The following is a 14955-nucleotide window of genomic DNA, read 5'->3' on the forward strand; positions in this document are numbered from 1 at the left end:
GATTTGACACAGTTTAAAGAGCATAACCAGAGAAAACAAGATATGTCTAATAGTTTAAATGTTAACATGCTGGATCAAGCTATGCTATTCGTAGGCACATAATCATTCAGTCTTCTTTATATCTCCTCAAGCACATCTTTTAATAATTATTTTTTGTGATGAAAAATTTCAACCTTTAGCGCTTTTTCTTGCAATAGCATTGTTTTAGAGTGACCAATTTGCACCATATTAATTATTTTGCATGTTATATACATTGATTCAGCATTTTTTTTTCTAAAGTGTAACTTAAACATCTATTAAACCTCACAATGTAAATATTTATTTATATTAACATGTAAAATGCTGTTTTCTTTACTTTTTATAGTATCTCCTCCCATAGATGAAAGCGAGAAACCTTCAAGACGCTTTAGGCTTTCTACAAAAGCTCAGCACAGAGAGAATGCCCCTGCACTCGCCTCACCTGTTGTTGATCAGGGTTCATCAATTTTTCGGGAAAAATTCATCCCTCCTGAACTAAGTATCTGGGATTACTTCATAGCCAAGGTAATCTGTGAATATTGTGTATTAAAGGGTCACTATAGTCACCAGAACAACTACAACTTAATGTAGTTGTTATAGTGAGTATAATCATTATATGCAGGCATTTTCATGCAAACACTGTCTTTTCAGAGAAAAGGCAGTGTTTACATTGCCCCTAGGGACACCTCAGATGGCACTGGAGGTGCTTCCTAACTCAGTGCTGCACAGTAGGCAGCAGTGCCGTTCAGAGTCTCCACACTCTGCATGGGATCGTTGAATTTTCCTCATGGAGATGCATTGATTCAATGCATCTCTATGAGGAGGTGCTGATTGGCCAAAACTGCGTTTGGCCGGTGGACCCGCGTGCGCTGGAAATAAGGTGAGGTTTATTAACTTTTAAGGGGGCTGAGGGGGGCCAGCCACTTGAATGATGGGTTTTGCACTATAGGGTCAGGAATACATGTTTGTGTTCCTGACCCTATAGTGTTCCTGACCCTATAGTGTTCCTGACCCTATAGTGTTCCTGACCCTATAGTGTTCCTTTAAATTAGCCTCACTAAGTATTTCACAATTGTTTTGTTTAAGTATTATTATATTTGTGTTAAGCATTTTTCCTCATCTGGTAAAAAAATAGTGATGCACTTCCACTTAAAATTTTGCCTTGTATTGTGCAATTGGAGAATATGCAAATGTTTTCCTTGCTGTCAAAAAATGTCACTCTCACTTCCTCCCTGTCTGGTTTAACAGTCCTGCTCTGCACAATTTAATAGCAAAATATCTCTGCTGCTAGATTTAATAGCACAGCCCTGCGTTCTGATTTAAAGGGACACTGTAGGCACCCAGACCACTTCAGCTCAATGAAGTGGTCTGGGTGCCAGCTCCCATCACCCTTAACCCTACAAGTGTAATTATTGCAGTTTTTATAAACTGCAATAATTACCTTGCAGGGTTAAGTCCTCTTCTAGTGGCCGTCTACCAGACAGCCACTAGAGGGACTTCCGGCTTCCGACTAGAGGCTACGCATGAGGACCTGCAGCGTTGCCGGAATCCCCATTGGCAAGCATTGAATAATGCTTTCCAATGGGGAGGTCTAATGCGCACGTGCAGCCATTGCCGTGCCTGCGCATTAGGTCTCCCCTGCGTGGCGGACGCTCGCAGGGGCGGAGCCTGACCCACCGACTTAGGATGGAAGGAGAGGTGTACTCCAGGATTCTCTAGTGCCAGGAAAACGTGTTTGTTTTCCTGGCACTGGAAAATCCCTTTAATCTCTGAGCTCTCCACAATTTTATAACAGAACCTTGCAAGGCAGTAACTGGGCCCTGATCGTCCAACATAATACCAGCCAAATTTAATAAAAGACAATGCACTGATCTGCATGTTTTTTGTTCTGTTTTTGTTTGTTTTACTGATCTGCATGGTTTAATGATATTTGTTTTGTTTTTTCCCCTAATTATCATTGTCTTAATTTGCATATGTACATTAATTTATCACATTGTAATTTTGCTCTTTTTTTTTTTCCAGCCCTACCTTCCTCTTTCATACAACGTACTGGAGTATGATTCAGAAGAGAGTCAAGGAAGTGACGATGAGGAAGATGACGATGCCACATTGTCCGAAGTGCAGCTTCAAGAACATTCCAATGCCAATTCGTATAGGTATAATTGGGTTTTGTCACATTTAGTACTTTTACATGTTCATTTGGAGACAAGCTATTACAGAGAATAAAAGACTTTTAGAACAGTGTTACATGCTGAATTAAAAAAAGTTAAAGAAAACAGAGCAGGCCTCTATACAATATTTACATGCAAATGCATGAAAACCATTGTTAGTACCAGCCACACATTTTAATGTGTATTTTTTTCTTTGTGTGTGTGTACTTATAACTACATTTCATTTCATATGTAAGTGAAAAAGATTTGCACAGTGATACTCACACCATGAAAACATTAATTTAACATAATGACCTAAAACCAGTACTTTTATATGATGTCCAGGCAGATTACTTGCCATGTTGTTTGGTGATAACGTATTAAGTAATGTCTGTGCTGTTGTTTTTTTTATTTTTTTATTTTTAAATTAGTTTTATTATTATATTACAAATTTACTCCAGCGTATCACTTTGCATAAATGGAGCTTGCCAAAAAGCAAAGTTGGAAAGCACTTTCAGTTGTTATCAGAATGTTATCTACTGCAGCTATCTGCAACTCTACTCATTAGTTATATCAATCCATATATAATCTGTATTGCTAACACAGTCTTGTTCTCTCAATAGCAAATTGTACAATTCCCTTTTATTGTTAATTGGATGAATGCTGCATTTTTAGTTCTTTGGAAAGTTGTTTACTTTTATCTGAGCAGGTTAGGTTTGGGCTTAAAATGTTAAAGGGACATTATAGATACCAAAACAACTTTAGCTTAATGAAGCAGTTTTAGTGTATAGCTCATGATCCTGCAGTCTCACTGCTCAATTCTCTGCAATTTAGGAGTTAAATCCCATTTGTGTCTGTCCATGCAGCCCTAGCCACACTTCCCCTGGCTGTGACTCACACACCATGCATAAACAGATGTAACTTTAGATGTAACTTTAAAAGTTCGTATTGCCTGCTCTCTAAAGTTAACTTTAAAGGACCACTATAGGCACCCAGACCACTTCAGCTCAATGAAGTGGTCTGGGTGCCAGGTCCCTCTAGGGTTAACTTGCCTGCTGTAAACATAGCAGTTTCAGAGAAACTGCTTTGTTTACATATGGGTTAATCCAGCCTCTAGTGGCTGTCTCATTGACCGCCGCTAGAGGCGCTTCTCACTGATTTTCATGCGGGGGGGGGGGGGTCACACCTATTAATACTATAGTGCCAGGAAAATGAGTTTGTTTTCCTGGCACTATAGTGGTTCTTTAATCATACACAGGCTACTTCTGTGGGGTCTAGCAAACTATCAACAGTGAAGGGGATAATACATTTTAAATTAAATAGAATTTGCAATGAAGGAAGTATAAACATTAGCTGACTTTTTACAGGAAGTGTTTAGGAAGGCTGTTCAAGTCACATGCAGGGAGGTGTAACTAGGGTGCATAAACAAAGTGATTTAACTCCTAAATGGCAGAGAATTGAACTGTGACACTGCAGGGAAATGATCTATACACCAAAACTGCTTCAATAAGCTAAAGTTGTTTTGGTGACTATAGTGTCCCTTTAATATTTTAATTCAGTAATGTTGAACATATTGGCCTTGTTTTTTTTTTTATTTTATTTATTTTTATAAATTAATTTTTCAAATGATCACAATTTGTTATAAAAATGTATCAAATGATTTGTCTAAAATAATTACTACAGACGTTAATAGTTTAAGCATTACAAAAACATTTCTAGCAGATTGCTATAATTTGAAAAAGCTTATACAATAGAATTAAATCAATGTTGGGAATATGGTTTGTTTGCATTACACATGGGTGTAATGTGTGTGTGTGCAAGTCATACCATAGATATATTCTTAGTACAAATTACATAAATATCAAAACTCTAAAAGGTACTCTCCAACAAAAAAATGTATTAGGAAGTATGGTGTTTAAGTATGGATTATGTGATGTTGGCTCTCATCTAGTGCTTTGATTTTAACCCATGCTACTAATAGGAAATCCATAGTTGCAGTCTTTTTTCCCCAAACACCTAAAAGCCATCAACCCAAAATAAATTCCCTGCCATCATGTACTTGGTTGAGCATGCTGCATTTGCTGCGTCCTTTTGAGGTTTTTTTGCATCATGTTTACTACTTTGTTTTCTCTGTTATTTGCAGTTGGGCTTTAATGCGTCTTGCTATGATTCAGTTTGTGCTTCAAAACCTCAAACATTTCTATCCACTTGCAGGCCATGAACTTTCAGGTAACTTGTTGGCCACCTTTCCATGACATGGCAGAAATGCTCAGGCTGAAGTTACCATACCTTTATTAGTAATTTTATTATTTTGTTCTAGATCTCCCAGTAGCTTCTCCACTGTGCCATGCCACCCTGAAGACTTTACAGAGATGGGAACAAGTACTGCTAAAACGTCTTGAGATATATGGTGGTCCTCCCCCGGACTTCATTACAATACCTACCTCAGAAGAGGCTCTGTCTGCAGGACCAGCTATCTTACGACACAAAGCATTGCTAGAACCATCAAATACTCCATTTAGGTTAGTTTAAAAATAGTAGTCTTATCTGCATATTTGTTTATAAATACCAGTAATTACAGACCTTATTCGCACATGTGTGCTAGGTTATTTAGGGTTTTAGGAAGTTGTCTGTAAATCACACTTGAGCATAGATAATGAAATCATAAGTAACAGTTTAAACAAACCTTGTATGTGATATACGTTGCATTCATTGAAGTTAGTTGAAGTCAGAATACAAAATCTTTTTAGTACACATTAATACAATCGCTTTCCTTTGCTTCGACGCTATATATAATGGCTTTGTTTGAGGTTTAATAGTGATCTGTAAGCCAATTTGCATATTGTAAGCATGTGAAAGATTCTTCCTAAGAATAAAATAGTGCCTTATGCTGTGTAACATGTCCTTGGATTGTTGAATAGCATCAGTGGAAAGTGCTAGAAACTATAGTTTATTTTTATATAATTTATTAAGTGTTAATGTATTAAAATGTTGGCATATGAAAATGCAGCCACAAACAATCCTTTACTTTGACCATTGCTGTAAAATATATTTTTGAAGATATCAAATTTAGCATATCTCTGGTTTATTAGTTGTTTTCAATTAGGTTGTATACAGATCTAACCAAAGATCACAAGCAGCCAAAATAAAGCTATGAGAAACTATACATTGAAGATGCTTGAAAAAAATAAAAAAGCTAGCACGTTTAATCTGTGTAAAACTCATGTTAAAACGACATTCTATAAATGTTTTATCAAATTTAAAGGCTAACATGCAGGGAAGTAGGATTTTAGCTCTCTGCTGAAAAGGATAGGCTTAAACCTATACATTTTGGAAAATGGAAACAAAATCAAGGTGTTAAGTTAAAACGTTTGGCATAATAATTAAAGGAATAGTTAAAAGTTGTTTTTTTTTAATATTATTAATAATCCTACCATACAAATCGTGTAAACCTATTGGTATATTTCATTGCCAAGCTGAGGTACAAAAGATGTGCTACAATATTCCCTTGCCATTAAGAAAACACATTTGTTGTGAGATTGAGCAATATTTAAGATTTCGTTTTCTGGTTTCTGTAGCAGCCTCCAATTTTTGTTTCACCCAGGAAGTGAGGAGCCAATCTTAAAGGACCACTATAGTGGCAGGAAAACAAACTCGTTTTCCTGGCTCTATAGGGTCTTTAGCATCCCCCTACCCTCAGGGTACCCTTCCCGCTGGGCTCTAGGGGGAGGAAGGGGTTAAACTCTTACCTTTCTCCAGCGCTGGGGACTCTCCTCCCTCTTCCGACGTCATCTGCCGCATGCGCGGCAAGATCCGCGCGCGCATTTAATCAGTCCCTAGGAAAGCATTTCTCAATGCTTTCCTATGGACGTCAGCATCTTCTCTGTGATTTTCACAGTGAGATGCGCCTCTAGCGACTGTCAATGAGACAGCCACTAGAGTCTGGATTAACCCTATTGTAAACATAGCAGTTTCTCTAAAAATAGCAGTTTCTCTAAAACAGCTGCAGGGTTAACCTTAGATGGACCTGGCACCCAGACCACTTAATTGAGCTGAAGTGGTTTGGGTGCGTATAGTGGTCTTTTAAGCACTTTTTCATAATGGTTAAGCTAAAAATCTTATATACATAATGGGACACAATTACTTCATCCCTTGCAACACAATTGTTTTAGTCAAGCTAAAATTAACTTATTATTGTCATATTCAGGCAAGATTCTCCTAGCATTTTGCTTTCAGTTTCATTCTTGCTAATTTATTTGTGTATATATATATATGTGTATGCATTAGATCAAAGCATTCAAGCACGTTACCAGTGAAGAGGCTCTGGCAATATTTGGTTAAACAAGAATGCATCCAAGAAACTTTTATAAGAAACGTTTTTACGAAGAAAAACAGTCTCAATGAGGTATGTATGTGTTTGAAAGCAATATTCAGTATAAGCATAGTTTTACAGAGTGGCCAACTTAATGTATTGGTTTATGGAAAATGCATACTCTCTCCCTTTTGTATTTTTTTAAAGGTTCTGATATCGCTCTACTGGGCACCAGCTATATTGATATACATAACTGTAATATTTGCATAAATAAATACCAACCAATCATATAGCAGTATTCAGATTGTGAGATGACTGTTTTTCCCCATCTAGTTTCAGTTGACTCAGTTTGAATTATGCAGCTTCTGTGAGTAACCGTTATTTTCACCTCTCTGCTGTATTTAATAAGCCGACAATTGGTACATACACCTCATTAACATGACAACAAAATATTACAATAACAAAGGAGCCTGTATGCTTTCAGAGGAACCACAAAGAAGCATTTGTTTTTTTTCTTTTATGTTTCACCAGTTTGTTCATCCAGGCTTGGAATATATGCTGATTCTTATGTAACAGATTATTATTTTAATACAGTGTGGATTAAAAACAAAACAGTGCACAGCATTGCATACACTCTATTACTTAAGCACAGCTACAATGACACTACTACCATAACGCTTAGCCAGACAATCAAAGCGTAGTGTCACATGATGCCTGATTTACCTTGAGTTTCCTTACAACTATTACTTTCTCATGTGTATTGACTACTGCTGACCAGTTAGCTTTGCTTAAACATTACCACAGTACTTAATGCCTGAACTAACTAGTCACTTCATTGTAATTTCTCTTGTATACTTCACTTGTTTAAACCTCACTAACACTTTAAAAATGTGCACGATTCTTCATGCCACACAATTGTCTCTAATTGTATGTCGAATCTCTGGCAACAGCTGTTGTGGCGTTTTTTTTTTTTTGTTTGTTTTTTTAAATAACCATGTCTGGACTCCACATATAGAGTTTGTCAAAATAATTGGTTACCATTTCTCTATAACATGACAGATTAAAATTTTATAATGGATTTGGTTAATCTATTATTTTACCAGAATATAAAGCATTTTAGAATGGGTTTCTCTGTTTGACTTTTTTTTTTCTTCCCCCTTTCTTTCCAGACTGAATCAGATCAGGGTTCTTCTGGAGGAAGAGCAAGAATAATTCATAAAGACTCAGACATCATTACGGCCTTTGCAGTAAATAAAGTAATTATGCGAATAAGCACATTTTCTCTGTACTCACCATTAATGGCTTTTGATAGTATTTTACCAATATCTATTTCTTGAAAAATTACTTCAGTACTCGTAACGTCCACAAGAAAAACCCTGAAGGCAGGCGATTAACATGGAGTAGACTAGTCTAAGTTATAGTTTGATCAATATTTCAAATGTAGCTCACTTTGAGAACACTTGGCAAACTATAATGCCAGAAATCATCATATGAACTTAATCTATTTATTTATAGTGTCGGCTTATAGTGTTGCTATTATAATTCTACCCATTGGCATTAATTTGAATGTTTAAGTATACACTGGTTTTGATAAGTGCTTTTGTTTTATTTCTCATGCATAGACTTCTTATGATTAGATTAGATGTTACCTGTTTTAAATTTATTTTTATTTCTCTTTAGGCAAACAGAAACTGCATTGCAATAGCATCCAGTCACGATATTCAGGAGCTTGATGTTTCTTCAATCTTGGCCACACAGATATATTCTTGGATTGATGATGAGTTTGAGCTGGAAAATAAAGGGTATTTGTGTGTGTGTGTGTGTGTGTTTTTCTTAAACTCGTTAACACTAGGAAAAATTGTGATCTCCACAGTGTTTACAAATAATGCATTCAGAGTTAACTGTAAAATGTTTGCATAATCAACACAAATGTGCAAAATATTAAACTTCGAAATAAAATTTTAAATATGCACAAGACAGTCAATGAGACTTGAAAAACAGTTTTGCATTAAAGAAACAGACCGAACCTGTTGCATGGATAATTGCATTGGATGCAAACTATTGTAATTACTTCAAATTCTGTTTTGTCATGGGAATGTGTGTCCTGGTTTATTTTTATTTATTTATTTATTTTTTGTAAATAATTTAAACTTTCTGGAATTTCATAATAAGTTAAGGAGCTGTTAAAAGGAAAATTATTTAAGTTTAACACTGGAATATTTTGTTAATATTTATGGATGCATTCAGAAGTGACATTATTGCTGAATTTATTTTTTCTTTATTTTTTTTTTTAGTCCTGACTGCCAAAAGCTATGGTTTTCACTTTCAAATTTCATTGTCTTCATTGTTTTATAGTAATTTCATTTCCATCACTGCTTTACAGCAATGTCATTTTCTTAATTGCTTTACAGCAATTTGATTTCCTTCATTGCTTAATATAATTTGATCTTATATTTTTAGAGTAAGGCTTGATTGATCATGTAGTGTTTTTTTTGTTTTGTTTTGTTAAAAGGATACTCCAAGCACCGTTGCATGAGTTAAAGTGCAAATTATATAATTTTTCCCTGTTTACTTACACAAAAAATTATTCCAAAGCATTCTCCACAAAATATGTTCATGTTGGAACATCCTACTGTCAGATGTATGCAGTCATAATTGGTTCTATAGATTCCCATATAAACATTAAACTGTATTAATAAAGCATGCTTGTACCTATTAGAGCTCAGAAATTGATGAGCACATACCATATATATATATATATATATATATATATATATCAGGGCTCAAAATATCCACTAGCAATTGGCTAGTGGAAGTGCCTGTTGAGTATGCCATGGACTCTTCATGCTCGCAGTAGCAAGTAAGTTTTAAGGCGTGTCTAGTAGAGTAGTTAAGCCGCCATATAGAGTTTCTATGTAGCTGCCTCCATACATTTTTTTATTTTATTTTTATTCATTAGTTCTGATGACTTCTTGGTGGTACACACTCGTGAAGATGTTCCAGCTGTGCAAAGTTCTACTCCTTATACCCACAGCAATCCTGGCACTCCTCTAAATATGCCTTGGTTAGGAGCTACACAAACTGGGCGCGGGGCTTCTGTGGTAAGAAATGTTTAATATTGTTGCTTGATATGCAACAGTTTTCTATGTCTCTCTGTCATCCTATAATGCAAAATAAATTGGTAAATGTTAATTGTGATTAATTCATATACTGAATATCCAGAGATCCTGTGTATTTAGAATATGATTATATTTTTGTACAACCATTTTATAATAATCATTATTAAAGGGACTCTATAGTCACCATATAAAAGCAAGAAAGACAGGTCCCCCAGCCTTTCTTCTTGCTTTTATATGAACTTTCATTCATTAAAAAAAAAAAAATTCGGTGTTTTTATATTAAAAACTTACCTCCGTTCCAGCGCCGAGCTCCCCGCTAGGCCGCGCCCCCTTTTTCGTCAAAATGACGAAATCGCGGGGCCCAATGGGACGGCTTTGCGCTGCACCAATCGCGTTCTTCATAGAGCGGCATTGAATGCCGCCCTATGAAGAACCTGAGCGCTTTACCGCGCATGTGCGCGGAATGCGCGTTCGCGAGCTGAGCTGTCTGACAGCTCAGCTCGCTTTCTAAAATTATCAATAAGGGGGGGGGGACCCACTCCCCCCCCCCCGGCCCCCACCCCTGTGCGGCGGGTGGGGGCCCTAAAATTATCAATGAGGGGGGGGCCTACTGCCCCCACCCCTGAGCGGCGGGTGGGGGCCCTAAAATTATCAATAAGGGGGGGACCTATTGTCCCCCCCGGCCCCCACCCCTGAGCGGTGGGTGGGGGCCCTACAATTATCAATAAGGGGGGGACCTACTGTCCCCCCCCCCGGCCCCCACCCCTGAGCGGCGGGTGGGGGCCCTAAAATGATCAATAAGGGGGGGGACCTATTGTCCCCCCCCGGCCCCCACCCCTGAGCGGTGGGTGGGGGCCCTAAAATTATCGATAAGGGGGGGACCTACTGTCCCCCCCCGGCCCCCACCCCTGTGCGGCGGGTGGGGGCCCTAAAATGATCAATAAGGGGGGGGACCTATTGTCCCCCCCGGCCCCCACCCCTGAGCGGTGGGTGGGGGCCCTAAAATTATCGATAAGGGGGGGGGGGACCTACTGTCCCCCCCCGGCCCCCACCCCTGTGCGGCGGGTGGGGGCCCTAAAATTATCAATAAGGGGGGGACCTATTGTCCCCCCCGGCCCCCACCCCTGAGCGGTGGGTGGGGGCCCTAAATACAAAGGGGGGGGGACCCTAGTTAACCCTCCCCCTCCCCCCCCCCCCCCAAAAAAAATATCTCCCTACCTACCCCCCTCACCCTAAAAATAATGAGGGGGGACCATTAACTAAAAACCTGTAAAAAAGAAAAAATGAGATAAAATCAACTTACCATTCGATGTTTTCTTTCTTCTAAAATCTTCTTTCTTCAGCCCCAAAAAAGGCCAAATAAAAATCCATAATAACCGACGCAATTAAAAAAAAAAAAACGAGCGCAAAAAAAAATAATCCATCTTCACCCATGGAGGGCTCCGCGCAGACTGAGCTCCGCAGGGCGGGGGAAGGCTTATAAAGCCTTGCCCCGCCCTGCAATTAGGCTAAGAACACTCTGATTGGTGGGTTTGAGCCAATCAGAGTGCTCTTTGTCATTTTACAAGCGTGGGAAAGTTCTTTGGAATTTTCCCACGCTTGTAAAATGACACAGAGCACTGTGATTGGATGGATTTCAAGCCATCCAATCACAGTGCTCTTTGTCATTTTACAAGCGTGGGAAAGTTCTTTGGAATTTTCCCACGCTTGTAAAATGACACAGAGCACTGTGATTGGATGGGTTTTTTAATTGCGTCGGTTATTATGGATTTTTATTTGGCCTTTTTTAGGCTGAAGAAAGAAGATTTTAGAAGAAAGAAAACATCGAATGGTAAGTTTTTTTTATCTCTTTTTATTTTTATTTTTTTACAGGTTTTTAGTTAATGTTCCCCCCCTCATTATTTTTAGGGTGAGGGGGGTAGGTAGGGAGATAAAACATTTTTTTGGGGGGGAGGGTTAACTAGGGTCCCCCCCCCCCTTTGTATTTAGGGCCCCCACCCACCGCTCAGGGGTGGGGGCCGGGGGGGACAGTAGGTCCCCCCTTATTGATAATTTTAGGGCCCCCACCCGCCGCACAGGGGTGGGGGCCGGGGGGGACAGTAGGCCCCCCCCCTTATTGATCATTTTAGGGCCCCCACCCACCGCTCAGGGGTGGGGGCACAATAGGTCCCCCCCCTTATTGATCATTTTAGGGCCCCCACCCGCCGCACAGGGGTGGGGGCCGGGGGGGACAGTAGGTCCCCCCCTTATTGATAATTTTAGGGCCCCCACCCGCCGCACAGGGGTGGGGGCCGGGGGGGGACAGTAGGTCCCCCCCCTTATCGATAATTTTAGGGCCCCCACCCACCGCTCAGGGGTGGGGGCCGGGGGGGGACAATAGGTCCCCCCCTTATTGATCATTTTAGGGCCCCCACCCGCCGCACAGGGGTGGGGGCCGGGGGGGGGGGGGGGACAGTAGGTCCCCCCCCTTATCGATAATTTTAGGGCCCCCACCCACCGCTCAGGGGTGGGGGCCGGGGGGGGACAATAGGTCCCCCCCTTATTGATCATTTTAGGGCCCCCACCCGCCGCACAGGGGTGGGGGCCGGGGGGGGGGACAGTAGGTCCCCCCCCCTTATCGATAATTTTAGGGCCCCCACCCACCGCTCAGGGGTGGGGCCGGGGGGGGGAAGGAGAGTAGGTCTCCCCCCCCCCTTCAACCACTATTGTGGACAGTAAGCGTCCCTGTGGGTTCGGGCTTCAGCTGTCAGCTGAAGCTGTCAGCTGAAGCCACGCCCACAGCAGTGCTGACAGGCTATCAGCACACAAAGCGCGTTCACAGTGCTTTGTGTGCTGATAGCCCGTCTGATGCATTCACCCAGAATGCATCGGACGAGAGGCCTTTTTAGGGCCTCTGAACTCGGAAGTCCCTCTGGTGGCCGTCTGATTGACTGCAACAAGAGGTGTTCCAAGCTTCCAATGTAAACACTGCATTTTCTCAGAAAATACAGTGCTTACAAGAAAAAGGCTCCGGGTATCTGTAGCACTCACCTGAACAACCTCATTAAGCTGAAGTTGTTCAGGTGACTATAGTGTCCCTTTAAATGGACATTATAGTCAGGAGGGGCCAGCTGTGGTGTAGTAAAATCACCTTATCTAAGCGATCAGAAACCTAAATAGTTAAACACTGTAGTCCCAGGAAAACAATACTGTAAAGTGCCTTGTGAAACTTGCTAGTTTGCCTAGTGGTGTTTAAATGTTTTGTTTTATCATGATATTTTTATGTTGAGTATATGATCAAACACAACTTTTTATCCTTAGCACTATAGTATCTCTTTAAAATGTCTGTATTTAAAATTGTTTAAAATAACTATAGCCTACTATACTGGTTATGGTGCCTTGATTGCCCTGACACATTTCCACCATTACAGGTAAAACCAGTTTAACACTATTTGACACTTACCTCGATCTCTCTGGGCACCCACAATGCTTCCGGTCTTCTCAAGTTGTAGGAAACACACAACCATTTTGTGCAAGATAGAAACTAATTTATTGATTGAGTGTGCTCACTTGGAATTTTTCTTTAATGTATGTATCAAATGTCCAAGTTTTTTTTTTTTTTTTTCTTTTTGTAAATAATTCTTTATTTTAGCTGTGCATGAAAATACATTTTGCCTGTAATGCCACGACAGCATAAACAAGCTCAACCACAACATATATGTTGAATCACAAACGTGGCATTAGAAAAGTCAGCACTTTTTTTTTTTTTTTTTTTTTAGAATAAGTAGGAAAACAGGCAGGTCTTAGCTGAGTATTGAAAATTGACATGAGATATCAGTTCTTTTAAATTTCTCTTTTACGAAACATTGTTTGAAAACTCAGTTTGTTTGTATTTCTCCATTATTTTTCTTAGATGATAAAGAAGCCCATCAATAATGTCAGAAGAATGGCCTCTCATCCAACATTGCCTTACTGTAAGTTAATTTTGCATTTTGTTTTTAGTATTTGTTTTACTCAGGGCCAGATTAAGAGCCCATTGGGCCTGGTGCTGACAATTATGATGGGCCTAATTACAGAATCTTATCGGCCAAAAACACTAAAACTGTCATACCTCCCAAGCGTCATGTATCTGATGGAGATGGTGTTGGAGAGAAACTCTAATGATGCAGCTATAAGAAAACACATACTCTATGCTAATCTCTCTCTCTAATTTATGCTTTCATCTTTCAAGTAAATCCATACTCCCTAATAGCAGTGTCCAGTGAAGCAGGAAGCCAATGGGCGGGGTGGTGGGCCACTCACGCGAATCACGTGACCAGAACTGCAAAAAGGGGGGCATGTCTGCCCAAAGAATTGGAAGGCCAGCCTGGCATCAGTGTCCCTATGTATCACAGTGTCAGTGTCCCCATGTCGCCCAGTCCCCTAGTCTCCCAGTGTCCCAGTGTCCTCATTTTTCCCAGTGTCCCCATGTCTCAGTGTGTCCCGTGTCACTAGGATACTAGGGGACACTGAGAGACATGGGGACAAAGTGAGACCCGGGGACACATAGAAACCCAGTGACACTGAGGGACTTGGGGACACTGGGAGAAATGGGGACACAGACTCTAGGGACATAGAGACATGGGGACACAGACACTGGGATACATGGGGACACTGATACATTTGGGACACTGGCTGGGAGGCATGGGGACACTAGGGACACTGAGAGACATGGGGACTCTAGGGATACTGACTGGGAGACATAGGGACACTAGCTGGGAGACGTGAACACTGGGAGCCATGGGGACACACACTGGGAGCCATGGAGACAGTGAGACACTAGGCACAAAGGCTGGGAGACATGGGGACATAGACATTTGGGGACACTTTGAGCCATGGGTACACTGAGAGACATGGGGACACAGATACTGGGAGCCATGGGGACACTGGGAGCCATGGGGACACTGGGAGCCATGGGGACACTGAGACATTAGGGACACTGGCTGGGAGACATGGGGACACCGGGAGACATGGAGACACTGTGTCCCTAGTGTCTCCGTGTCCCAATGTGTCTCCCAATGTCCCTATGTCTCACAGCGTCCCCATGTGTCTCAACCCCCTACCATGTCTCACAGTGTCCCCTAGTGTCTCAGTGTCCCCATGTCTCCCTGCTGCGTTTCCCCTCATCCCTCACTTCCCTGAGCTGAAGTCTGTCTCTGCAGGCTGGGAGCTGCTGTCTGAACTCTCTGTGCTGTGTAGCTGCTCCCCCGTGGATCAGTGAGTAGAGAAAGGCAGGGAGGGATATGCTGTAACTACCTATCCCTGCATCTCTCCACACACAGTGACCCCTACTGGCTGTTGTTGTTGTTGCAGAGTAATCTCCGTTTATACTGAGAAA

The 14955-nt window shown here is 40.9% G+C and overlaps 1 protein-coding gene across 1 annotated transcript in view; it reads left to right on the plus strand.

Moving 5' to 3' along the window:
- DMXL1 (Dmx like 1) overlaps positions 1-14955 on the plus strand; it is a 129108-nt gene that overhangs the window by 107045 nt on the left and 7108 nt on the right. The window contains exons 29-37 of the mRNA XM_063454117.1: positions 365-543; positions 2041-2174; positions 4312-4397; positions 4489-4690; positions 6456-6573; positions 7650-7736; positions 8161-8282; positions 9440-9581; positions 13492-13552. Coding sequence (XP_063310187.1) covers positions 365-543; positions 2041-2174; positions 4312-4397; positions 4489-4690; positions 6456-6573; positions 7650-7736; positions 8161-8282; positions 9440-9581; positions 13492-13552 — 1131 coding nt within the window. The remainder of the gene's footprint in view (positions 1-364; positions 544-2040; positions 2175-4311; positions 4398-4488; positions 4691-6455; positions 6574-7649; positions 7737-8160; positions 8283-9439; positions 9582-13491; positions 13553-14955) is intronic.

This window comes from Pelobates fuscus, chromosome 5 (assembly GCF_036172605.1).
Source record: "Pelobates fuscus isolate aPelFus1 chromosome 5, aPelFus1.pri, whole genome shotgun sequence".
Classification (NCBI taxonomy): domain Eukaryota; kingdom Metazoa; phylum Chordata; class Amphibia; order Anura; family Pelobatidae; genus Pelobates; species Pelobates fuscus.